The following is a 26470-nucleotide window of genomic DNA, read 5'->3' on the forward strand; positions in this document are numbered from 1 at the left end:
GAGGACCCCCATCCACAGGCAGTGCCTCCAGGGGACCTCCTAGCAGGGGCAAGAGTATGCCAAGCCTGGCCTGCCTCACCTTGCCTCTCACCTTGCCTGACAGGTGTTTGCTGCCAGTCTTCGCCAAATGGGTCTCCTAAGTGTCTCCCCTGGTAGTAAGTTTGCTCTTTTCCTGCAAACTATAGACACATGTAAATACACAAAGAGAAAAGCATCCTCTTCCTCTTCCCCATTGCTAAAAGCCATAGTGCAGTACAAGGGACCCCAACGGAGGGTTGGTTGCTTTCCCAATTACGCCCACTTTTCCCTTCATGCCTCACGGTTGGCATTAGGATTTGGGAAATAGGTTTGCGTGGGTGCGAGGAAGAGGCTGCATCACTTCAAAACTACACATGCCCATCCTGCTTTCATTTTCCGCCACCAACCCTCCCTACGTGTGGTCAAAAATGGAGCCCTCTTAATGCAGCCCCATCCCTCGTAAATTTTGGCTGGAGAGTTTCTCTGTGTCAGAACATACCTCCCACAATCACACACACCTGGCCAAGTCCACCCCGTCCATCTCCACATCAGAGCTACTGACACTTGATGTCACTGTTATTTTGCCAATTTTATTAGTATCATTGTTATTCACACAAAGTAGGTGACATCAAAAAAATTCTCTGTAACTCAATAGAGATACTGTAATTCTAAAGAGGAATTGACTTACTGGAATGTTGAGTTGGAGGAAAAATCAAGGAAATGAGAAAAAGTGAAAGCTCATTAAATTCTCATCATATTAAGGGCCCACATCACTCTCTTTTCAGGGAACAGAAGGCACCCCCAGGTCTTTTAAAAGTCTTGAACTCTTTCTTATCCTCATTGAGCTCCCAGTATAATGGGATTTGTCCCAGGATGGAGAGGACACCCCCAGACTCGCACCTCCAGAATCAGAATATAGGTCCAAGACATCTGATTAACACCTGAGTTATTCTGTCAAAGACTGGACAGAAGGCCAGCCTGCCAATCAAGTGGAAGAAGATGAAAGGAAATAAAGCTCAGGTGGTCACAACCCAGGCAGAAGTACACGACTTGGGGCGCCTGGGTGGCGCAGTTGTTAAGCGTCTGCCTTCAGCTCAGGGTGTGATCCCAGCGTTCTGGGATCGAGTCCCACATCAGGCTCCTCCGCTAGGAGCCTGCTTCTTCCTCTCCCACTCCCCCTGCTTGTGTTCCCTCTCTCACTGGCTGTCTCTCGCTCTGTCAAATAAATAAATAAAATCTTTAAAAAAAAAAAAAAAGAAGAAGAAGTACACGACTTACCTGCGCTGTGTCAGGGGCATGGGGTCTGGTGTGCAGCCGCACATCCACGAAGCCCCCTGGAGGAGGCGTCTTGCTTGGGATGCTGTTGTAGTATGGGTGGTCTGAGCCGTCCCCCTCCTCTTCAGTCCAAGGCTCATCCAGACTCTGCATTCTGTTAGAAGAGGATTTTCCAGAGCTTTAGCTGAAAGTTGAGTGTGTCATCAAAAAACAACAAGCCTAAGGTTAGGACCTGCTACCTCAGAAAAGAGAGTTAGTCACCATCTCCTCACTATCTAGACCTCAATCCTAAAAAGCAGATGAATGGCTTGGCCAGATACTTCTGCTTTATTTGCAGTTCTACCTTCTGGAAAATTCCAATCATATTTGAAACAGGGAAGAACTCCTTTTTCCAAAACACATTTAATTAGAAAACAAAGGATTTATATCTAGAGATAACGAGATCCTCAAAGCACATTCATTTCAATAAGTCAAAGCATAATCAACTAAAAAGTGGAGATTTTAGTGACTTCAGAGAAAATGACAGAGTAAGAACCTCTGAAAATTCTCTCTTCCATAAAACAAACAAGAAAACTAGCAAAAAAGAAATAAGAAAGCATGGCTCATACACAAGAAAAAAGGCAATCAATAGAAAGTTTTTCTGAGGAAACTCAGATTTGGAACTAATGAGACAAAGATTTTAAATTAACTACTTTAAATATGACAATAAAGGAAATCATCAACAAAAAATAAACATGAGATTGTTGTCTCACCAAATAGGGAATATCAAAATAGAGGTAGAAGTAATTTTGAAAATAACCAAATAGAAAAGTTTAAAATGTTAATAACTGGAATAAAAAAATTCATAAAGGACCTCAAAACAGGTGTGAGCAGACAGAAGAAAGAATGACAGAACTGAAAGATAGTTCACTTAAGACTATCGAATCACAGAAACAGAAAGAAAAAAAAAAAAGAAAATGAACAGAACCTCAGGGACCTATGGGACCACATTAAGCAAACCAACATACACATGAGGGAGTCCCAGAAGGAGAGGAGGGACAGAAAGAGGCAGAAAGGACACATGAAGACCTCATGGCCAGAAACTTGTCAAATTTGATGAAAATCATTGATTTACATATTCAAGAAGCTAAAAAAAGAAAAAAAAAAAAAACCCCAAACGGGATAAACTAAAAGAGCTTCACACCTCAACACATCATAAACAAACTGTTTAAAGCCAAAAAGAAAGACAGAATCTTGAGAGCAGCAAGAGAGAAGGCACTCATCATGTGCAAAGGATCCTCACTAATATTTACAGCTAATTTCTCATCAGAAATAACTGAGACCAGAAGGCAGTGGGACGGCATAGTCCAAGTATGCAAAGAAGTACTGTGTACCAGGAACTCTCTATCCAGTAAAACTACCTTTCGAAAATGAAGCAAAAATTAAGACATTCACAGATAAAAACCAAAGAAAATTCATCACAGCAGATCTTCCCTATAAGAGATACTAAAGGGGGTACTTCAGGTTGAAATGAAGCACTAAACAGAAACATATATCCTCATGAGGAAATGAAGAACACTGGCGAAGTTAACTATGCAGGTAAACAAAAGACAAGAAGCTATAAGTCACTGTACACTAACCAGACGACCTAGACGAAATGGAAAATTCCTACCAAGACTCAAACTACCAAAACTTACTTGAAAAGAAATAGAAAACCTGAATAGACCTGTAACAGACCTGGAAAGAGACGGAATCAGTAGCAATTAAAAACATTTATACTCCAAGAGAAACTCAGAATCACAGCTTCCTGGTGAATTCTATCAAACTCTAAAGGAGAATTAATAGCAATTCTTTACAACTCTTCTGAAAAATAGAAAAGGGAGGAATATTTCCAAACCAATCTATGAGGCCAGTATTATCCTGAGACCAAAACCAGACAAAGATATTATAAGAAAAGAACGCTGCAGACCAATAACTCTTATGAAAATGGATGAAAAGAAATCCTCAACAAAATACTCGCAAACCATATTCAGGAACACATAAAAAGAACTACACACCATGACTAAGTGGGATTTACCCCAGTAATGCAAAGTTGGTTCAACAGTTCAAAGTTGACTGGTGTAATATATCATAGAAATAGAATAAAAACAAATACCATATACTTATCTCAATAGACACAGAAAAAGCACATGACAAAATCCAACATCTTTTCATGACAAAGATACTCAACAAAACTTTGAACAGAAGCACATTTTTGTGATAAAGGGCATCTACGAAAACTCCACAGCTAACCACATGGTTAATGGTGACAGACTGGGTGTGGTGCTTTCTCCCTAAGGTCAGGAACTTAATAAGAATGCTCCCCCTTTCTACTTCTAGTCACCCTTTTACTGGAGATTCTTTTTTTTTTTTTTTTAAGATTTTATTTATTTATGTGACAGACAGCCAGAGAGAGAGGGAACACAAGCAGGGGAGTGGGAGAGGAAGAAGCAGGCTCATAGCGGAGGAGCCCGATGTGGGACTTGATCCCGGAACGCCGGGATCATGCCCTGAGCCGAAGGCAGGCGCTTAACGACTGCGCTACCCAGGCGCCCCTTTACTGGAGATTCTAGCCAAAGAAATTATATAATAAGAAGAAATTAAAAAGCACTGAGGTAAAACTTAGAAGAAAATATGGGTATAAATCTTTGTGACCTTGCATTAGATACTGATTTCTCTTTTTTTCCCCAATTAACTCCATCCATTTATCTTTTAAATTTAAATTTCTTATTTAAATTCAATTTATTTAACATACAGTGTATTATTAGTTTCAGAGGTAGAGGTCAGTGATTCATCAGCTGTATATAACACCCAATGCTCATTCCATCACGTGCCCGCCTTAATGCCCATCACCCAGTTACCCCATCCTGCCGCCCCTCCATCAACCCTCAGTTTGTTTCCTAGAGTTCAGCATCTCTTATGGCTTGTCTCCCTCTCTGTTTTTATCTTATTTCATTTTTCCTTCCCCTCCCCTATGTTCATCTGTTTTGTTTCTTAAATTCCACATAGGAGTGAAATCATATGATATTTGTCTTTCTCTGACTGACTTATTTCACTTAGCATAATATTCTCCAGTTCCATCCATGTCATTGCAAATGGCAAGATTTCATTCTTTCTGATGGCTCAGTAGTATTCCATTTTGTGTGTGTGTGTGTGTGTGTGTGTGTGTGTGTGTGTCTTCTTTATCTGTCATCTATCGATGGACATCTGGGCTCTTTCCATGTTTTGGCAACTGTGGACTAGGCAATGGTTTCTTACCCAGGACACTAAAAGCAAAAGCAACCAAAGAAAAAAAAAAGCAAACTGGACTTCATAAAAACTAAAAACTATTGTACTTTAAAGGAGAGCTACCAAGAAAGCAAAAGACAATGTACAAAATGGGAGTAAATATTTGCTAATCTCGTATGTGGAAAGAGACTAGTATTCAGACTAGATGAGGAACTCCTACATCAATAAATGCGCTAAAGACTTGAGCAGGCATTTTTCCAAAGAAGATATAAAAATTAGGCAATAAGCACATGAAAATACTCGTAATCATTAGTCATCAGGGAAATGCTAATGGGAATCAGTCAGGGCGGGGGGGGGGGGTACCTGTGATGAAAATGACGGGCGAGCATAAGTGTTGGTGAGGATGTAGAGAAATGGGACCCTCACACGTTGCTGGTGGAAATCTAAAATGCTACAGGCACTTTGGAAAATAAGTTGGCAGCTTCTCAAAAAGTTTAGCATAAAGTTACCATGTGATCTAGCAATTGCACTCCCGGGTATTTACCCAAGAGTGCTGAAAGCTCCGTGCACACGAGGACTGTATGCACCTTCACAGCAGCGTTACTCACCCAAGCTAAGAGGTGGGCCCCGTGCAAATGTGGACAAAATGAAGAAAGGACATACAAGAGGTGGGATAGCCGTACAATGGAAAATTATTCAGCCCTAAAAAGGATGCCGTACTAGTATATTGTACAGTGTGGATGAATCTGGAAAGCATTCTCCTAAGGGAAAGAAGACACTCAGGGACTGTATGATTCCATTTATACAAAATGCCCCGAACTGGCAAATCCACGAAGACTGCAAGTAGATTAGTGGTTGCCTGGGGGAGAAGGGGGAGAAAATGGGGGGTGACTGGTGATGGGCATGAGGCCATGAAAATGTGCTTGTATAATCTCTGAACATACTAAGTATCACTGAATTATATGCTGTCCAGGAGTAAATTTTATCATAAATGAATTATATATTAATTTTTAAAAATAGAACATGGAGCATTAGCTACACTTGAGTTGATTGTCATTGTCTTCTCTGGTTTTGTGTTGAAAATGGCCTTGGATTGCCACCAAAAAAAAAAAAAATCACAGAAAAAAATCTTCCAAGGAAAATCAGACCACACCAAAACAAAAACAAAAACAAAAAAAAACCTCATTTAAAAGGACTATTTTGGATTTCCAGTTGGAGATGGGTGATGAATTCAGATAGAAGTCTCTCCCCTAATAATGAATACAATGGACAAGAAATAATTCACAAAAAAGCTATCCATTCACCAGCAGGAAGAGAAGAAAGGAGGAATCGTGTGCTGCAGACATGTTACTGTGATATTTGGGGCAGTCTGGTGGGCCCTGACACTGCCCCACTCCCTCCACGCCCAGCTGTCCACGTCTCCGCTCCAAGCCATGTGGGCGAAGGAGCTCAATGCACCAAATTCTCATACCTCTAGCTCGTATTTACCAAGTTGGAGAGACATGGCCTGAGGGAGTGAGGTGAAAACCCAAGAACTCCCCACAAACAGGAGCTCCTGTGTTGCTGGTCCCTGGTATCTCGGCATCTCAGGAGGAAAACCAGCCAGTGTCGCCCAGAGCCAATATCCCGGAACAGGGCAGGGAGGCAGGGAGGGTTCTCTCACGGCCCCGGCTGTCCCCACTAGAACAAAAGTAGTGTCCCCACCTCTCCCATGCTCTCAGACCTGCTCAGTGGATGTGACAAGTAGCTTGTCAGATGAGGTGACATGGGTGTCAGGCAGGTCCCCTCGTTCCTGCTCTGTTTTAGAAATGGTGTGCCCATACTTGCATTTGGAGTTGAAGTCTTTCTCAACAGATAAGATCCTGTCTACTTCATTGTCTTTCCCCTAAACTTTTTCAAACTTAATGATATAAAAAATTATATAGAAAATTCTTACCTTAAGTGCATTCCCAGAGAAGCAAGGCAGTTCACGTAACTCCCTCAATCATTTTTGTACATATTTTTATATTTATTTGACTTTAATGCCACATTTCCAAAGTAGAGAAAAGCATAGCAATTAATATAAAAGATATGCCTCCACCAGAGATTAGACAAGTGTGAACATTTTGCTCTGTTTGCTTCTTTTTAAGAAATAAAATTTGTCAAACTTACTTTAGATGGATATATATATATATCAAATTCACAGTAAAATGTGAATGGTGGAATCTAGAGGTGTTCACTGTAAAATTCTTTCTGTACGTTGGAATAGTTTCATTATGATACGTCGGGGAGGAGACATACCCGACAGATACAGTTAAATCCCACCCCATCACCGCCTGGTCCTCGGATACTGTACCGTTGGTGCACGACATTCTTACATGGTTTTGTACTCTTCACACACATGCATTTATCCATAAACAACATGCACAATTTTATTTATTGGTTTTAAAACGTCCATGAATGTTTCCTATCCCTTTTCACTCCCTTTAAGAGTTTTGAGATTTGTTCTGGTAATACACATATACCAATCTACTCTTTTTAATGACTATGTCCCATTATATACTAAACTTAAAAGTGGCAGGAGAATAGTGAACAAACTTGCAAATTTTATATACAGTGTATACAGTTTGCAGATAAGTGGGTGTGTATGAAGATTATAAAAACACGCTCTGTGCGTTCTAACTGCTCTTCTTGCACGCGGGCGCGTCTGAGCTCGGGGACGCTTCCACCAACTGGGAAAAAGTGAGGTCTTCGTGGGTACCTCCCAAATGGACGTCTTAAAAGCCATTTCCCAGGAGATGAGAGAGTGGATTGAAAGGCTGAGTCACGAAAGGGGCAGAGCTCAGAGGGGTGAAAGAAGCCTTTGTAATAACGAAGGTGAAAGTAGACACTGCCTTCGCGAGTAACCACAGAACGTGGCTGCAGACGTTGGAGCAGGAGTGGAAAGTAAATTCAGGAGAAATCAAGTTTCATGGACAGTGAACGCGCCCTCAGAAGAGGCTTTTGTGATGCAAGCCCAATCAAGGACAGACTGTTGGCGTGCCCCCTGTGACTTTCTCTGGATGCTTTATGCTGCACAAAATACTCTTCTGTCCTGAGGAAGCTCAGTGGTACATCTTCTTACAATTCCTATTCGTATTTACTCTTTCACTGGACCCTTGGAAGAACAACGCGCATCAGGCTGGGCTGTGCTGCTCCCACAGACAGTGGCCGAGGCTCACCCTGGCTACGGGTGTGTGTGCCCAAGGCCACCGGAGGCTCTGGGTCCCCAGGCCACCCAGCTCAGGGCCTCGAGGAGGGACCCCGAGTCACGGCCATGCAACCACGACGGCCAGAACAAGGCACGTGTCCACCTGAGCCATGTAGACCCAAGGAGGAGACACATGGGACCCTCACCTGGTTGCAGAGGAAACAGCACGAAGCATATTACAGTGCATTCCTGTAACCTTGGCTACCGTCTCTATAGTTTCTAGACAATGTTTTCCTCAACATTCACAGCATCGCCCATATGTCGGCCTCCATCTGTGGGGCTCCCAAGCCTCAGCCCGGCCCCCCCAGGTGCCTCCAAGCCTGGAGCCCTGTGACCGACCACGTCTGTCCAGACCACACCCCGTGGAGGCCGTTTCGTGATTTTCTCCTCTCGAGTGACTTTAAGAGGAAAGGCTGTAAAATACAGAAAGGCCACTGCAAAGCGTGTCATAGCGCTACTCACCGGTCGTGGAATGCGGGCACCTTGGAAGGACACTGCAAATATTGCTTAAACCGGAGTTCAAAGGCCTGTCCGATAGAGCCGATGACATCCTGGGCCAGGCCGTCACAGCACTCCAGAATGTGACAAGCTGTGAGCACAAGCAGCACAGGCCTGTTAGAGACACCGGGGCCACCAGGCTCCGCATGGGAGGGCGCGTGTCCCTCACGGGCTGTCCCCGTAGCACCACCTACAGCCTGTCCCTGGGCCACAGCTGTAAAATGTCACCACAGGGATCCATCTCTTAACGGCTCTGCTTGCTAACACTAAGGGTTCTATTTGTAAATATATTTCAACATTTGTAATTTCAAATTGATTGCTCTTAAGAATCTCTTAGCGGTCTATAAAATACCCATTCCCAAGCCCAGCAGAAAGAACCAGGGTTTGGAAGGAAACGTCGATGAGACAGAGATCCTGATCGTAGCAAGAAGTGGGCCACACTGAGGCCCCGCGGGCCTGGGAATGGACCTAACCTGACTCTCGGGGAAGAGGCCTGCGCTAGTCCGTGGATGCGGAGCGGGCTGTCTGCTTGCCTCCCAGTGGGAGTCAAGTGTCCTCACTGAATGTGGCAACTCAAACAAATTAAAGAGGAATTTAAAGGGATATTAATTCACGGGTCTCTCCCACCGCACGCCGCCTGCACCTGCCCCACTGTGACAGCAGCAACTCGTGCAGGTTCCCAGAAAAGCAGCTCGTGCTCAACAGTAGATCAAAGTCAGGGTGTCAGTGGCCAGACGAGGGCCCCTCGGGGGCTGGAGCATCTCTTAGCCACTTTGGAACAGGCACCTGCCATCCCAGCGAGAAAGTAGGATGTCTCCTCCAGATGCACGTCCTTGGGGGCCGTGGGAGTCCCAACCCTCCCCGTGTGACCCACATGGCCTTGTCACTAATGAGGCAAAGGAATTCTCCCTGGAGAAAAGGGCCAGTGCAGGTGTCATACTCCACCTGGCTCCCGCCAATGGTTAGGAAGTCACTGTATTTGGGGTCCCCCTAGGGGCGTGGTGGGGGCAGGCTGCGGGAGGAGTCATTGCGCAAGGGGAGCTGCCCCCACACCTGTGAAGCCACCAAACCGTCCTCTCATTGCACAAAGCTCCCCTGGATGGCCACTGCCGGGGCGGGGTCCTCAGGCTTCTCGTCCCCCCAGGCTGGAGGGGGGTGCATCGAGGACACAGGATATCCTGGGAAGAGCAGCGTGACATATAGCAGCTCCGGATCACAGTGCAAGCCCCTCGGAACACTAGGGATGGCTAAGACGTGTGTCCCAAGGGCACAGATGCCAGCTGTATTTTTATTACTGATTATTGCTACTATTTTATTTTATTGTTGGTATTGGTTTTTATTAAACATCAAGCCCGTAGACACAGAGCAAGCCCGTACTAAGTAGCTGTTAGAGGCGCACGGTTGTGCATGACGTGGTAGGAGTGGAGGTCCCCCTCCAGCCCATAAGGAGGCAGGAGTCTGGGCAGGAGGGAGGGAGGCACTCCTGTCCCCACCTGCCTGTTTCCAGCTACGCACGCTACCCCTGCGTCCCCCACCGGCCACGGGAGCTGCCTGGTCGGTACTGTGGAGAACAGGCTGGGCAAGGGTCAAAAACAAGCAGCTTCCCTTCCTTCTGAAAAGCAGAGTCGCAGCTGTGGTGAAGCAAGGACACGGTTTCTGCAGAGGGGCTGCTGGGTCCATCCGCGGGACCTGCTAGTCTACACGGCAGGGAGCCTGGACCGGGCCATCTTTAAGTCAGTTCCTGGGACACCTGCAAGGGGCAGAGCTGCAGGTGGAAACTCCCTGTTGGATGAGGGCAGATACGAGAGGGCAGCAGAGCCCCAGATGAGGACCTAAGTCCCATCCGCAGGCTCCGGGAGCTTGTGGCATTCCCTGGACGGAGCACTGGACTAGTGAGCTCTCACCAGACAGACGCAGACTCCCACACTCCAGCACGGTTTCCAGCCAACGCTAGCCTGTCATCTGGGGAATCGGCATGTGCCGCATTGCTCGGGGTTTTAGATCAGAGACAGGTAAGGGCTCGAGGCCCAGCAGGAGTGTGCCGCGTCTCCTGGCCCCAGAGGCAGGCTCGCTGAGCTCTTAGAAAGTAATTTCACACCTGTCAGATTGGCAGGGACTTAACCGACAGGGAGATGAGGTCAGGCTGGAGGATGGTGGGTCCAAACCCACTATAACCGGAGACCGTTTAAGCAGATGCCCAGGAGCAGACAGAGACGCGCTTGGGGCAGAAGCTGTGTGAAGACGGGGGGGCGGGAGCCGTGCGGTCACCAGCCGGGACACCCAGCCTAGCCGGCGCACCCCCAGGAGCTGGCAGAGGCAGGAAGGGTCCCCCCTCCAGGCCTCAGATGGTGGGGCCCTGACGGCGCCTTGCTCTTGGGCCTGCAGACACTGTAAGCAGGAGCTCTAGCAAATGGATAAGCAGTCCCCTGGGGAGGAACGGGCTCGCATGGCGCCCTCCCCCAAGACCTGCTTATCTGCGGCCACAGCATAGAAGCTGCTGCAAGGTCAGGAGGCGTGGCCTCCCTGAGTCAGCGAGGGGTCTCAGGGACAGTCCCGGGCTCATCAAGACCCCCGATGCCCCCTTCCCGTCTGAGCTCAGAGCTTTGTGATTACCCCACCTGTGGTTCAGGAGTGACCACGCGGCAGTTACAATCCAGAACAGCACCTCACCTATGGGCCGCCTCGCCCCCCACCGCTGACATCCACACACCTGGGGGAGAATAAGGCTAACACCATAAAATCTCATCAGCTCTGGCTTCGAGGAAGGAAGGCGGTCCTGCCGCACCTCCGAGGACTAAGCCAGGGCAGGAAGAGGCCGGGTGGAAAATCACCCTCACACACTTAGACGGGAATGCAAATTTTTACAGCCAGACTGGGTGGCAATTTGCAAGGTCCACTGACCTATCCACCATCTAATCTCCCTGCAAATGCCTCTGGGAGGGGCCGCACAACATCGTGGGGAAGAACAGGGAAGGAGTCTGTTCTTGGACCCCCGGGGGTCGGTCCACCTGGCAGACATATCTCGTCACATGGCGCCACCTCACGGACAGCAACCTGTTCTCTGTGGGAGGTCGTGGAAATGTGTCCGAGATACGGTATGGGGGAGGGGGGCCAAAACAGAACATTAGGATCTCATTTGCATTAGAATTTTAACAGAAGAGAATATATGTGTATGTACGTAGATAAAAAGGCTTGTAAAGCGAACTAGAAAGTGTTAACAGGTGGTACCTGGGTTGGAGGGTGGGAGGAGGGGGAACTAGCCCATTGCAGCAGAAGTGTTGCTTTATATTGCTAGAAACTGCAGCCCCGCTCTTTGTGGGCGAGTTCCACGCTGGAGCCGTGGGACGCACCCGTATTCAAGGGTAGCGCACCGTACTAAGCCTGCCCACCCAGGTGGTTAGCACCCATGGGTGGGGCTTGGGTTTTGGACATGATAAAAAGAATGGGGCTGTGGGTGTGGAGGTAGGGTCTAGGAATCAAGGGTCTAGGAGGACAGAAAGTACTGGAACATTCAGATCCCCCATCCAGCCTGCGTCTGAGGCCGTGGCAGTGTTGTGGGCTGTGACGGGACGGCACGAGAGCGTGGACCCTGGGCTCCAGGGCTGTGCAGGGCAGTGGAGCCTTGGGGTGGCAGAGTTGGCCACGGAGCTGGGGCTGGACAGGAGGACGGGAGGGTTGTGGAAGGTTCCAGGTGTAACCGAGGCCACGTAGGGCCTGAGTGGGATCTGCGATGGGCAGGTCGGGTGCACCAAGCTACAGCTGTCTGCACGCGGGTGTGTGTTTGACGCTCACGGTCGTCCAGTGTCTCCCAACCCGGCCAAGTATGCTGCCACACTCGACTGCCCACGAGCCTCCACGGTCATTAACAGTGCGGCAGGACACACGCTGGTGCCACTGGCGGGGCGGAGATTATGAGGAATATCTGGCGCCCGGCGTTAAGCCCGGCTGCGTATGAGTGAGAGCGCGTGAGAGTCAAGCACTGCTTACCTCTGCGATTAACGGGGTCCTTCGCTACATACGCAACGTAGTCTGTTGTGTCCTGTCAAAGAGAAATGAGACACACGCATCACTATTCACACGGGGCACAGACCAGCTCGGGAGTCAAACAGCCCAGTCAGGCGGCGTTCCTCCAGCCCCGTGGGCAGGAATCCCCGGACCTTGTGAAGTGGGGATTCTGGCTCGGCAGGTGCGGGCCAGGGCCTGAGTTCGGCATCCTCCCCAGCTCGCACTGGTGCTGACGCTGCTGTCTGCGCCCGTGGCCCAGGCAGCAGGGGTGTGACGGGTACCCCGTTCTCTGTGTGTTGGGCCCCCCGGGAAGCTCTAACAACACTGAAGTCCGAGGCCCAGCTCCTGGATAATCTGACCTAAGTGGGCTGGATGCCAGGAAGTTCTGAGGCTCTGCAGAGGCTCTGCTGTGACGGAGGCCGCCGACCCCTGCCCTCAGCTCTGCCCGACAGTGGTCCTCTTTCTGGCCTCCCTCGCGGGCCTTGTGGAAACACAGACTGTGGGGCCCCACCTTGAGGCTTCTGATTCTGTGGGTCTGAGGTGAGGCCCGCAAACGTGCATTCTGACAAGTTTCCCATAGATGCCGGTGCTGTTGGGCTAGAGGCCACGGGGAGACCAGCTTAGTGACAAACGCCTTCCTGGGTGGACGAGAGGTGACGGTTCTTTTCCTCTCAGACAGAAGCAGTAACTTTAATCCTCTTCAGTCTTTTCAAACCTGTGAGCTCCGTGGAGTGGTCTGGCTGTTACAGGGGACACACGAGTTCTCTTGGCCACATGGAGGAAACTGTCCTCAGAAGTGGGCTGGGGCTACCAGGTGGGTTTTAGTTTCTAAACCGGCAGAGGAAACATAATTCTCTTCGTTTTTGAAAGCAGAAAAGACATCCCTGCAAAGCTGACATTTGCAACATTCAGAAAAGTCTCAGGGGGGCAGCTGGTAAAGCCTCACCCCATCCTGGCAGATACTTCCCAAATGTCACTGCCTCGAGCCTCCAGAGTTAGAGACGAGCTCCCGCTGTGTTCAGCATCTGACAGATTCTGTGTCGTGAGCTCCTCCGGTGCTTCTCTCCGTGGGCAGGACACCCCCCCACTTCGCTCTCTCTGCGGTGCTCCAGGAAAACACTCCGACGGGAGGGGTGAGGACGGTGAGCGTGGGGGCATGCGGGGGTTATGAGCACCCACTGCAGACGGTGTGAAGTGCAGGGTGCGTGTCCGTACGCCGTTCCCCAGCGCTCACGGCAAGGGCTTTCCCAGTAGCGCCTGACTTGACTTGAGGTCCCTCCAGCGTGCAGCCCACCTACGCTGTTTCAGCCTCCCGCTCAGGCCACGGCCCACTGGTATATGCACAGACTGAGCTGGGAAGGGTGTGGACCCGGCTTCCGGTCATTTCCATCAAGAAAGGTCTGGTCAGGGTCTGACGCCATCTGTAGCTTGGACTCACAGATGGTCTTCATGGATTCAGGAGCTAACAGCATTGGAAGGTCCTACGATAACACTCGTGTCTCTCAGTCTGAGATCCATGGAACCCTGGGGCTGGGCAGGTATATTCTCCATTGTGTGAGATGTCATCAGAATTTTTTTAATTTATGTTTTCATTTCCATGATAATCTTAAAAATTAATACAAGACTATCCGGACCGTCCACATGACCACCGTGGTATCGGTCCTGCACGCGATGTCAGCGCCAGGGTTGTCTGTTGGGTTTTCGATGTTACGGGTGCCAGGTTTTTAAAGAATTAGAGAAAAAAGAACACTCAGACTAGATGCTTTTGCCCCAACTCAAGCAATGAATGTCACGTTTGTACATAATGATGTATCATGAAGGGCTTGAATAGAATAAATCAGTGGAAGGACTGAGTCATCCAGGCGCCCTCGGTAGTGGAAAGATGCCGACCTTGAAGGCTCCTGCGCCGTGATGGCCAGTTCCAGAAAGCCCCCACTTCCTTCTCCTCCTCCTCCTTCGCCCCCCTCCTCCTCCGCTCCTTCCCCTCCTCCCTCCTTTTCCTCCTCCCCTACTGACCAAAGGTAAGCAGCAAATTCCCTTGTGACCCCACCTTCTTAATGAAAGAAGCAATATGCAAAAATAGAACATTCTCATTCTGCTCTCCCTCTCTCTCCCTTCCTCTCTGCACTCCTTCCCTTCTGGCAAAGCAAACCACTCAGACAACAGCATTAAATTTGGGGAGAAAAATTCTAATTCCAAACACCTATGAATAAACCAGACTAAGTAAATTCATAGCCCTCCAGTTGACTTCAAATAGAACATCAGAGGGCCCTCGTGGATGTCCAACAGAAAACAGGAATGAGGCAGGACTCGCCGTCCCAGACGGGGAACCCTGACGGCTCTGAGACCGGGGATGGTCCCACGCGCTCTTCAGAAAGCCAGCACTTGGAGAATTTTTGTCAGCTTTGGGTTGATGAAATGAAAATTAATGGTAGCCCAGAAGAGCTTGTGGAATCGGGAGGGGGACAGCTGGCATCCCAGTTACCTTTCCCGATCGTGTGCTTAAAGGCAGCCCTTGAAGCTAGGCCCCGTCTGAGGAACTCCCAGTGAGAGCAAAGAACACAAGCCATGGGCACTTACCGGGTCTCCCCCGGATGCGAAGGAGATGGACTGCATGTGGTGGTTCGCGATGATCTGTCCAGAACAAGAAATGAGACACGTCGTCAGTACCCAGCCCACAGCTCTGGAAAACCAGCTGTTCGCTGGAAGATGGGAAGAACCGGCAAGGTGTCGTGAAGATGGGTCAGGCGGGTGTCCCGTGAGCACGACAGTGATCGGTCACGACCGCAGCCCACCTGTACTGGGCTTTTCCCAGCACACCAGCTGCTGGTCCGCTCGGCCAGAACCATGCCACGTGGGTCTGACGGCAGCCCTCGGGGGAGGAAGGAGGGGCGCCCACTTCACAGACCGGGAGCCTGAGGCCCAGGGGCGACAGCGGGCCTTAGGCAGCACTGTGACCACGCACAGGGCATCTCCAACAAGGAAAGCGTCTCACCCCCACACCGAGAGACAACCACGGTGCAGGGTCTGTCTCCAGAGACAAGCGGCCTGCCGCACAGACCCGCAGCGAGCGCGGAGGGAAGGGTGTCACCCGCTTGAATCCCAGGTGCGTACAAATCAGAAAGCCCGCATCAAACATGGGGCCATCTCGGATACTCTTGTAATCAATGTGATCAATTTAAAGGCCAGCAAGGACATTCCAAGTTAATTTAAAACTGGGAAGTTTCCATTAGCTTTGTAGATGGCAGCCTGTGGTGGGATTCAGGAAACACTGAGTAAATTAGAAGCTGCCCTAAATTTAATAAGCTACATAAGTTTTCCCTGCTATTTTTATCATTTTGAAGACAATGTAATAACAGTGAAGTAAATTCCAGGGGTGGAAACAGCGGTCCTGCCCCCACCCCAATACCGCCAGTGTTCTCTCCGCATGGACCCTCATGCCCTCGCAGCAGTCAGGGGGAAATTATGCAGGCGGTACCCCACCATCCCAGGGCCTCCCGGCCACATTCCTGTCACCCTCAAAGCAAAACCATGACTGAGCTGTAGGAGAAAATCAGACAGTTTAAAATGCCCACTTAGATTGTTGGCACTTGAAAACCTGCTCGGGATCTAGGAAGACCTGAGCGTTTAACTGGATAGAAACTACCAGGCCGGCTCCGGAGCCTGTGAGGACCCGCTGGCCCGATCCACCTGCAGCTGCGTGCGGCCTTCGGGAACCCTCCCGCCTCCCGTCCCGGGGGAGGAGGCCCCCAGCATGGCAGCGTGCACCAGCAATCCCCACGTGAGGATAAACGCCTAGAAGGTGTTGATTCTTGCTTATTTAGATTCTGCTCCTAAGGCAGCTCTCATACTGGGGTTTGGAAACTGAAGAGGATGTTATGACTCAGGGGAACAAATGGAAATTGTATTTGGTCACCGCGATGCCTGACCGTTAACGTGTGGTTGTTTTCAGCCCTTCGGGTAAGATGGAAATGAAACAAGAGCAAGAAGCCTGGAGATGGTAAACAGCAAGCAGGTGTTTCTATCCGAGGGAGGTTCTTGGTGCTTCTCCTCCCTGAGCGCTCTGCAGAGGGGGGTGGCCAGGGCCATTCATGGTCACTCTGAGTGGGGCAGTGAGTGTCCAGCAGGGCCTGCTTCTAAACTGCAGAGGCCAGCCCCTACACTCGGCCACGGGAAAGCCAGGGCATGTGCTGGGACACACACCAACCATCCCGGGCTGTGCTCCTGAGCCCAGCCCCGCACCTGTGCCCCACAGACAGTGAGGACTGGACACAGCCAACAAGTCCCCAGTCCCAGGACGGTTACATCCATTCCACTCTTCCTTAGTTTGTTTTTTTAAGGGAGGAATGAGGGAGACGGGGAACTAGGAGGTGTATCCCACAGAACTGAGGGCCACGGCCGGAAGATCCCTAGAAACATGGGAGCAGCCATGCATCCTGTGAGTGTGGATAGGGGCGTGTGGTTCAGGGCTGAGGGGACCCACCTCCCTCAGCTGTTGTGAGGAGTGAGGGCCTTTGCAGCCTGGGCCGCAGGTGCTCAGCCCAGAGACAGCCCCAGAGAAAGGCTGAGGCTGCTGAACCCTTCTAACCCACCACCTAAGTAACAGTCACCCCACCCATCGGTGAAAAGACGGTGATTATCTGTGGGGCGGGCAAAGGAAGAGGAGGAGTGAGAGGTGTCAAAACAAAGCCCAGACGTTGCCTCTCGTTTCTACGCTGGATCTATAATTTATTTCAATACCTCAGGTGGGGGGCAGACGAATAAACGAAGCTGGGGTGCTGCCTGCTTCCCTGGGGAACATTTAAATCACGAAATATAAATATATAGCAACATAAAGGTGACCCGGGCATCCCTGGGAGCACACAGCCAGAGTTGGGGAGGGTCGTTCGGGGGTCTGGGGCTGGCCCACGTCTCGCCGTGTGGATGCATCCAATTTCCAGCTCACACTGCCTGCAGCGGAGGCCCGGGCTGAGCACAGCTCGCGCCCCCATGTGTCTATGAGCGTTCCCACCTGTTGGCACCTGGGGCTGCCCCTGAACTACATCCACTGTTCCTGCTGAAGGATCTGAGGTCGGAGACGCCGACGACAGACACTGCCAAGGTGCCCGCCCTCCCTCATAGACTTCACCCCACGGTCGCCACGGCTGTGGGGCCACGGCTGGCGGCAGGCATCCCACAGCGTCCGGGCAGGCCCACGTCCTCGATCACAGGATGCTGCCAACCGCCAGAGGCTCCGGGTGAGGAACCACGGAGACAGAAAAGATAGGATTCATTAAGCCGCCATGTGCCATTCACTTCAGAGATGATGGAATGTGGAAGTAAGACGTGGGCTGTGGCGCCAAGGAAACGGGGTGTCAAAAGCAATGAGAGAGGAACCGGTGGCAAACACACGCAGCTCTCCTTGCTCTGCGAGTAAATCAATGACTTCAGACATCATCCTTAAGGAAAAGGTCGTTTATAGCAGAATTAAAGAAAACCAACCGCATGCATGGTTCCGTGGGCGACCCCTGCACACCTGTCGTGGGGGCTGGGGCAGGGCGGCCCCCGAGGGCCTACAGACCTGTTTCGAGTCGGGCGTGCGCAGGTTCAGGCTGGCGGTGGATATGGTCAGGGAGATGCTCATCCCCGCAAACTGGAGGTTGCTCTTGCCCAAGATGCTGGACAGCATTTTGCTGGGAGGCTGTGAAATCAAGCAGCGTGATTTTAGCTTTGATTCCCACGGTTGCGGCCTCTCTGCGGTTCCCGTCTGCCACACCCCCAAACCCCCACCCTCCCGCCCTCATGAGGCTCGGGAAGGAGACTGTGCCAGGAATGAGCTGGGAGGCAGGACCTGACGCTAACACGTAAGTTCTGCAACACACAACAGGCGGCTGTAAGAGCTCATATGACACACTGGGATGAGGACACCTGCGGGACGTCAGCACTGTCTGTCCAGGTGGCTCCTGTGGGGACGCGTCTCGCGTCCCTCCTAAGCCTGGGGAAAGTGCCATGGACCAGCATCCACAGCCGTGAGGCTCAGGACCCAGTTTCGTCCCAGCGGGAGTTAGGAGGGTCCAGCCGACCGGGCAAAGGGCATCCTGCGGAGTCTCGAGACTGCTCGCTGCGGAGGGGCGTGGAGCACAAGGCCTCTGGCTGGAACATGGGCCAAGACAGAACTCGCACGAGGCAGCATCTGGTGGGCTCACACAAGGACGGACAACTGGCTCAGCTTAACTACAGGTCCTTCGCACGGGCCCGACGGACTGCGCTTTCCCACCAAGCACCTTCCCCCAGGCACTGCCAACACCTGCCTCCCTGTCCAGGGCCCGCTGACCATCCTTCCCTTTCAGATTAGAATGTGTCCCCCTTAGATGCGCCAGTTAACACTGGTTCTTAACCAGGCATGCACTGTGTTTTAATCTCCTGACGGAGCTGTTTAAAAAAAGAGTCGCCGGCTCCCCCAGATTCTGATTAAGTCACACCTGGGGTGGGGCCCAGAAACGCGCCTAACTTCCACCACTTTCGCCTGGCTCTGAAAGAGGAGCTTCCCTACCTCTGTCCTCACACTTCCTCCTAGTTACCAGCTGCCCTGTGGCTTCTCCGATGTCCCCAAGCCATGATGACAAAACCGACCCGCAGCCCCGGGAGTCACGGGGGCAAACACGCCAGCTGCCTGCAAACCTCAGGCTCAGCACAGACTGGGAGACAGAGCTGCTCCCCGTGATAGGGTCTGGGCTCAGTACCCGATGGTGGGTACTTAGTTATGTACCTGCGAGACTTTTACGCAGAGGGTTTTCTGAGCTTTCTCTTCATCCATATTTTCCCTGCCAGTCTAACCACCTCAGAAGTGTAAAGGTTGAGTGACCTGGGCTTGAGCTAAGCCCACCACCTACACATGTGGCTTCTCTCTCTGTGCCTCAGTTTATGCCATCAGAAAAATGAGGATAAGTGACATTCTGGAGCAGGTTACAGCAGCTAATGATGGTATAAACTGAGGCACAGCTGCTATGAAAAACTGATTTACGTAAACTTACAATTAAATAAATTACATTTAAAAAACAATAAATATTCAACACTTGTCACTTTCTAGCTGTTTCTGCTACATTAACAGTCACCCATGCTGTTCTGGCCATTCTTGTCTACTGCACCTGGGCCCCAGGTGGGAACCCGTGCAAGGACATGCTACTGCGCGTCTTCAGGGATGTCACGTTAGAGCTTGAAGTCAGCCAGGCGGAGGACATACACCACGGAAACTGGCAAACACTATAAATCTGGTGCTGCTTACTCCGCCCCCGAGAGCCGCTGGTTAAATTTACCTGCACAGCATTGGGGCGTCTGTCACAAAGGCCGTTCTAGTGAAGTGAATTCATGCCCATTAAGGCCTAGAAGAGCTCAGGCCCTGTCTCATGTGTCTGTTCTCATCACTGTCTGTAGGTTTTGGCCCCCGGGGTGCAGCTGGGGCGCTGACGTGGGTCGGCCAGTGAGAGCCAACTGTCCTGCTGAGTGCATGGCAGGGGGACCGTAAACTCTTATTGTCTTAAAAGTGTGGAAAGCCAGGCCGTGACAGGTGGGGTGTGACTGAAGGTTCTGCATGGGGAGAATACACAGGGGACAGTACCTTTCTCTTCCTGAAGGCTCCCTTGGCACCAGGGACGGCTTCACACACACGGCTGATGGCTTCCCTTAAGGAGGCAGGAAGAGAGATCCATTTGTCATGTTAATCAGGATTCTGCAACCCAGAGACCACACCTGCACATCCCCAGGGAAAATATCTGCTGTGCATTCAGTGTAGACAGCAGCCGCCACCACCTCCCACAGGGGTCACCACTTTCCCTCGAATGAACAGGTCATCTTGAACCTCTGACGGGCATCCCCAGCTCTTCGTGGTGCTGGGGATGCATCCTGACGGTGTGCTAGGTGTCGATGCCACACTCCTCTGTTGTACGTTTGGTTAGGATTCCATCTAATAGTCTGAATAACCTCACAGAAGAGATCCAGCTTACACTCATGAGCACCTTTCCATGATTGCTCTGCAAACCTGCAAAACCTTAAGACTGTGAGACCGCCAAAATATTTAGCTTCTTTAAATCAACCTACTTTACCCTAATACACTGAATATGCAAACAGCATGATGGCATTTATTTAAAGTTTACAAATAAGCAAACATTAGTATCCATTTAGAATTAATTGATACATGGTTGAACACAAGTATAAACATGAACAGGAAAGAAACACATTTACCTGTTTTGAGCAGCTCTTGGAGACACTGTTTACATGAATGACATTCTGGGAGTCAAGCTAGGGAATGGTATTTAGATAGAATCTAATAGGAAAGGGAGTTGTAGGACAAGTTAGTTTGAAGGTAAGGGTGAGATAGAATAGGTAAAGTGTATAAAGGGGACTTCAGTATTTTTTAATCAGTATTTGAAACAAAATGACAAAATTTATTAAAAGCTGAATTTTTCCATATATATGATAATAAAAATATTGTTTAAAATAGCAACATGGGAGATAATTTATCCCTTACCACACATGCACACATATATGGGAACTTAGTATGACACTATGTGTCCTTTATTCAGCCTTACAAAAGAAGGAAATCCTGCCAGTTGCAACTACATGGATGAACCCAGAAGACATTATGCTAAGTGAAAAAGGCAGATCACAGAAGGACAAAAACTGCATGATTTCACTTATATGAGGAATGAAGTAGTCCTAGGAGAGGAGACTTGAATTCTAAAGGTTGACCTCTAGCGTGTGGGAAAGGACCTCCTGGGACTTCAAGCCTTCTTAAAAATTTTCAGACAAGTCCAAGGTGCTAAAATCTAAAATGGACTGCTTTCTAGGCCAGCAATAAATCAGCCAGCAAGCCACAAAAAAAAAAAAAAAAAAAAAAAGGATTCCATCTAATAACCCAGTACTGGGACATGTGGCCTCCTGGCGTTCCCTTCAAGGCCACGGTCCGGGCACAGGCCCAGACCTGATCAGGTACTGCTACAGGTCCGCATCTTTCCAAAGTGGGTCAGAATGTCATCAAAAGAAACTTGGTCTTCTGAGTGTTATTCTCAGGTTCTGCAGTTGGTAAGCGTCCTCAAACCAAGAGGGTTCTGAGGGAGGGGAGGCACTCCAGTGGGACACAGCCGAGCCAGACGTGAGGTCTGTGCAGGGCAGCTCTCCTGAGCACACATTTACTGAGCAGCAACTATGTGCTGGGCGCTGCCCTAAGGAATGGAGGCAAGGAGACTCGTAGGTATAGGGGACGTGATGGGAGGCCCGGCTACAGAGGGTCCCCCAGGACAGGAGATCTCAGGAGGTGGGGAGGTGGGGAATGGACCACAAGGAGGCGGCTGTGGTCCAGATGCTGGAGGCAGGGTGCCGAGGGCTACGGTGGGGAGGACATAGCTGGCAGCAGGTGGCTGCAAGTGAACAGGTCACTCTGTGAGCTGGCCTCAGTGGGAAGTGACAGGGACGAGCCAGAGATGGCTCTGAAGTCAGGAGCCCAGAAAGGAGCTGGGTGCACCTGAACATCTCACCTCGCGTGTGGGGAAAGGACAAAATAGTAGGAGAACACAGAAAGAGAAACAGGGATCTGGACATGCCAAGTGACAAGACAATGGGTCCTCAGAAACATTCTGCAAGCTTTCTACACTAAATACTTCATGAAATTATTTTCTATGACCTAGAAAAATAATTGCCACCACAAGACAATGCTCTTAAGAGAAATCTGTGCTTGTTAAATTAGTAAGAGACTATTGAGGTAAGCCTCATCTTTGCCACTGAATTCACCACAGGGAGTGCAGAAAGACTCTTCTAGAAGTTCAGATGCCGTGAAGACTACAGACTGAATCACTGTGACTCAGAAAAAGTTCATTTAAAAGGAAGGAGTGTTTTTGATGTTTATGCTTAGTCATTTATTCTATAATAATTTTCCAAATGTGGTTCTATCGAAATGATCACCCAAGTACCTTCTGAAAGTAAATTCCTATTGAAGAAGGTCAAGCTGTCTCTTTATAGAACTATATAAACCCCAGCATCTATATTTTATCTATTTAATTAGAAAAAAAAGCTCAGTGCATCTCTGCACTGTGCTTGTTATATGAAGTGACAGATTCGGCTGAGCAAAGCAGCCAAGTCTCTGATGGTCCCAGCAGGCCAGAAAGGCATCACCCGGCAGGAAGCTTCCCGTAAGTCTCTCCTTAAATATCCATAATAAGCTTCTGATCTCTTTCCTGATCCGCCAACTTGGACAATGAGAGAAGGAAATTAGCCTTGGGTGACAGTTTCCCAAGAGGATAAATGTCAAGTGTCTAACCTGTATGACATCCGTGTCTGAGCTGGCAGGCCACGAAGCTTGGGCCACAGGCCTCCCTCCCGCCTGTGTGTGGCTTCTGAGAGAGGTGGGAACCGCCCGTGGACATTAGAATGGGTTGGGGAGAGGCAGTGCAAATAATAAACCCATCTGTCAAGCAAGTCCTCCCACAGAGAGTCAGACAGAGTCCCAGGGTGCATTCAGAGACTCAATTTTTTGTCCTTAAGATTTGCAAATGTCAGAAATTTCTCAGAGCTGTAGCACCTAATAAAGTCCAAAGGATCCCCTTGTGAGTTTTAGAATCCCTTTACAGGGCTGCAAATCAAGCTGCTCTTGGGAAAAATTTCCTCTCTCCACCCCCAGCACATACTTGCTTCTAATGCTTGTGTGCTAACCTGCGTGTGTGCGAATGGTCTCTGCGCCCAGGCTGATGGCATCTGTTTCCATTTGAAGTAGGGATGTCATGCAACATAGTAACTACCACCCTTAGATGCCTGCTAACTCCGCGGTATAACCTCAGAGGTCAGGATTCTCCTTGTCCCTCCCTACCATCTAGCACAGCACGTTTGCATGAGTGGTCCTATCTCAGTTCATTCAGTTAGCAATAATTATTTAGCTTTGTGTCATTCCACTGAATCATGGTTTGAGTCTCAGGTGGCAATAACAGGTGCTTCCCTGTCATTAATAACAGAGATTACGCCTTGACCACCTGTTCAGCGTGACCCCACCTCAGTGAGCCATGACATGACCTCAGAGCTCAGCTAACAGGGATCTCTGGCACCTGTGCAGTCACCCGAAAGTAACTGATGTCTCCCTTTGTCATGGTCCCACCACCTCCCCCCATTCAGCATGAAGTTTTCATGAGAGCCAGCCCCTCCCTTATTTCATAACTGCTGCACAGAGTGTAGCAGAATTTGAGAACTGGGCCCTTCGGACTCATGGAGCACCACCTTTGTCCCCACTCATCCATCTTGTGCTGCCCATTCCCCCTCTTCCCCCCAACATTTTACAGACTAAAATCATTAAACAAAAAGGTGTCCCAAATGGTGATGTTGCCATCATGGGTTTATATTCTAGCAGATGGAGGAGCAACGACACATGTGATGGCAAAGTGCCATCCATTCCACAAAGAAACAAAAAGGAGAGATATACATGGTGAAGGGGAGCAAAACACACCACCCACGCAGGGCACACTGGCATTGGGATTATTCTGAGCTGAAGGCAGCCGAGAAGCAGCAGGTGCAAGAAATATCTCTGCTCTTCCCCCCAAATGCCTAAAAGCAGGACATAAATTTGTAGAGACAGCCCCACTCCCCCGTCTACAGGGAAGGACAGAGGTGAATCACCAGACAGCCCCCCGCAGCCCCGAGACCCAGCCTAGGCATCAACACACTGCAACTGGCTCTCCCTGTCCATGGATTTCCCTGTGTACTTGCATCCCCACAGTTTGCCACCCTGGGAAACCCAAAATTCTTTTCCTGGGCTTTGTCCCTTCTGTCTGGATTTCTTGTTCTTTGTTAAGACGTGATATAAGCCCAAGTTCTAACCATTTCTTTGAGTTACTCATCACTGAGTTTCCCTGCATGAATGTATACTGCATGCATAGATCACCTGCTTTTCTCCCGTTAGTCTGCCTTTTGTCTTCAAGGCCCTAGCCAGAGAACACAGGAGGGAAGATCAGAAAGTGTCTTCCTCCCCTGCAATGACAAATACAGTAATTCATACCCAAGGCAGACAGAGTTACCAGTGAGTGGTGTTTCAGTGTCTGGGCAGCTATCCAGGAAGAAAATCAAACTGGGTTTCTGTCTTGTGCCTTATATACAAATAAATCCTAAATGGATTGCAAGCTTAATTTTATCATAATGAAACCATAAAATACTTTTAAAAAAAAAAAGAAAAGAAAAAACCTGGGAGGAATTTGTTTTTATTTATTTGAATGGAAAGATGATAAAAATCCAGAACATAAAAGAAAATACTGACACACTCATGATCATAAAAATAAAACTTTATGCAGAAGAAAAAACGGTAACATTTCATACTCAAAAAGATAATTAATATAACTCACTAAGAAAATATCAAAAGCCCAATATAAAAAAGTTAAAAGATACAAAGAGTTCACAGAAAAAGAAATACAAGCGGATATTGGACTTATCAAAAGATTCTCGGCTTTATTCAAAATAAGATGACAAATTCAAGCCCAAGCTAAAATGCCACCTCACGGCCAAAGACCGGAGCTTGACAAACATCGTAAGAAAGCCCTCCACGTGGCGAGAAGCAGTGCAGCACAGCGCAGCCTCCGAGGGGCAGACTGGTGGCATCAAGCAGGATGGGCTGTGTGCAGACCCCACCGTCCAGCAGATCCACTTCTGGGCACGCACTCTCTAGCACACTGGGAGACGGCCAGGGGATATGTCCCAGGGGACACCACTCACTGCAGCCAGGTTTTTAATAGGGTGGGAAACCCTCAGCGGCTGTCATAAGAGCCAACTCAAAAGTGATGGCACCTCCTCAAAGTGGACCGCCACCATTGTGCTGGTGATGGCACCCTCTGGACCCTCCCTCCCCGTCCTCCAAGCCAGCTCTTGTTCCCATGAGCTGTCCCTGCAAATTCGTCCACACCCGCCATGCCCCCAAATGTGGAGGGCAACCTGCTTGCATGCATCTGCCCCCAGCAGGCCCTTCACTCCCTTGCCACACTCCCTTTCCTTGACTTTCTTGACCCCATGCTGTTCTGACATCCTCTGGCCTCCTGGTGCTATTTGTCAGTGTTTTGCCTTTTCTGTGACTCAGCCGCAGGGCTCCATCCTGCCCACCTCCTCTCTGTCCTCTGTGTAATCTGGGTGAATGGATGAGCAGGGGACAATCTGAGAACGAGCTCACTGCCCCCAACTCCTGTCTCAGTGCACAGAAACGCCCTGCTCCTCTCTGGACCTGGATGAAGCCCCAGACACACCCCATATCTAACCCACCCACTTTCAGCCAAGAAAGTGTCCCCACGTACTTACAAGTCACCCCATTTTCCTAGTTCCAGTAATAAAGATGTCCAGCCCAGGTAACAGTAAACACCCTGAACATCACTTAAAACTAGAGCCATCTGCCCCCGCTTAGAGCTGCCTAGGGCAGAGACTCCAGGAAGCCAGGGACAGCAGGTGCCTCCCAGCCTTCAGGCTGCAGCTTCTGACAACTTGGCCAGGTGGGGAGGTGGGGACACATGCAGAGAAGAAGTCAGGCGCAGACAGTAACGCTACCAGCCCCAAGGCTACCTGCCCCCCCTCCAGTAGAGCGAAGGTTGCATCTGGCTCCTTCCTCCTTTGGAGGTTCCGCCCCAGGAATATCTGGGTGCCCGTGCTGTGAAACGATTGGTGTCAGTCCTTCATTTGCCCACACATCTGTCCCCTGCGGGGTCCACACCCATTGGGCAGCTATAGCCCTCTTGCTGCTGTGGATCCAGTGGGCTCAGGGCCCACATGAGGTGCGCCTTGCCCCCAGTCCCTGAGCCTGGTCGTCAGCAGGAGGCCATCAGCAACAGCCACTCCTGGCGTGGAGACCAACAGTGCACCAGGTGCCCCTCACTCTAGTGACACACATGCCAAAATCCGCATCATCTCCTTGAAACCCCTCACTCTGTCTGAAGCAAGAAGGAACCCCACCTGCGGTGTGTGTGTGGAGGGGGTGGGATCACACGGCTCTTGCCAAAGAAGCGGGCTCCATAAGCCCCACCTTGTCCTGTGATTCCTCCCAGCTGGGTGCTAGGCAAATAACAGCAAAATACATCCCCACCCCCATCTTGTCTTCTCAAGCCCTATCCAGTGGCCATTGTCTGTCGGGACTGCTGGGGCCAAATCCCTGGGGCCTCTATGGCTCCCTCCACCCACTCCTGCCCTAAGGGGTCCTACTGTCTCTGCTCCAAA

General features: G+C 49.9%; 1 protein-coding gene across 1 annotated transcript in view; it reads right to left on the reverse strand.

Moving 5' to 3' along the window:
- SHC3 (SHC adaptor protein 3) overlaps positions 1–26470 on the reverse strand; it is a 100726-nt gene that overhangs the window by 19099 nt on the left and 55157 nt on the right. The window contains exons 3-9 of the mRNA XM_026519187.4: positions 19869–19932; positions 17832–17951; positions 14852–14905; positions 12254–12305; positions 8231–8357; positions 1297–1447; positions 92–179 (exon numbers count right to left, since the gene is read on the reverse strand). Of these exons, the coding sequence (XP_026374972.2) occupies positions 92–179; positions 1297–1447; positions 8231–8357; positions 12254–12305; positions 14852–14905; positions 17832–17951; positions 19869–19932 (656 nt within the window). The remainder of the gene's footprint in view (positions 1–91; positions 180–1296; positions 1448–8230; positions 8358–12253; positions 12306–14851; positions 14906–17831; positions 17952–19868; positions 19933–26470) is intronic.

The sequence above is a fragment of the Ursus arctos genome, unplaced genomic scaffold (assembly GCF_023065955.2).
Source record: "Ursus arctos isolate Adak ecotype North America unplaced genomic scaffold, UrsArc2.0 scaffold_33, whole genome shotgun sequence".
NCBI lineage: Eukaryota > Metazoa > Chordata > Mammalia > Carnivora > Ursidae > Ursus > Ursus arctos.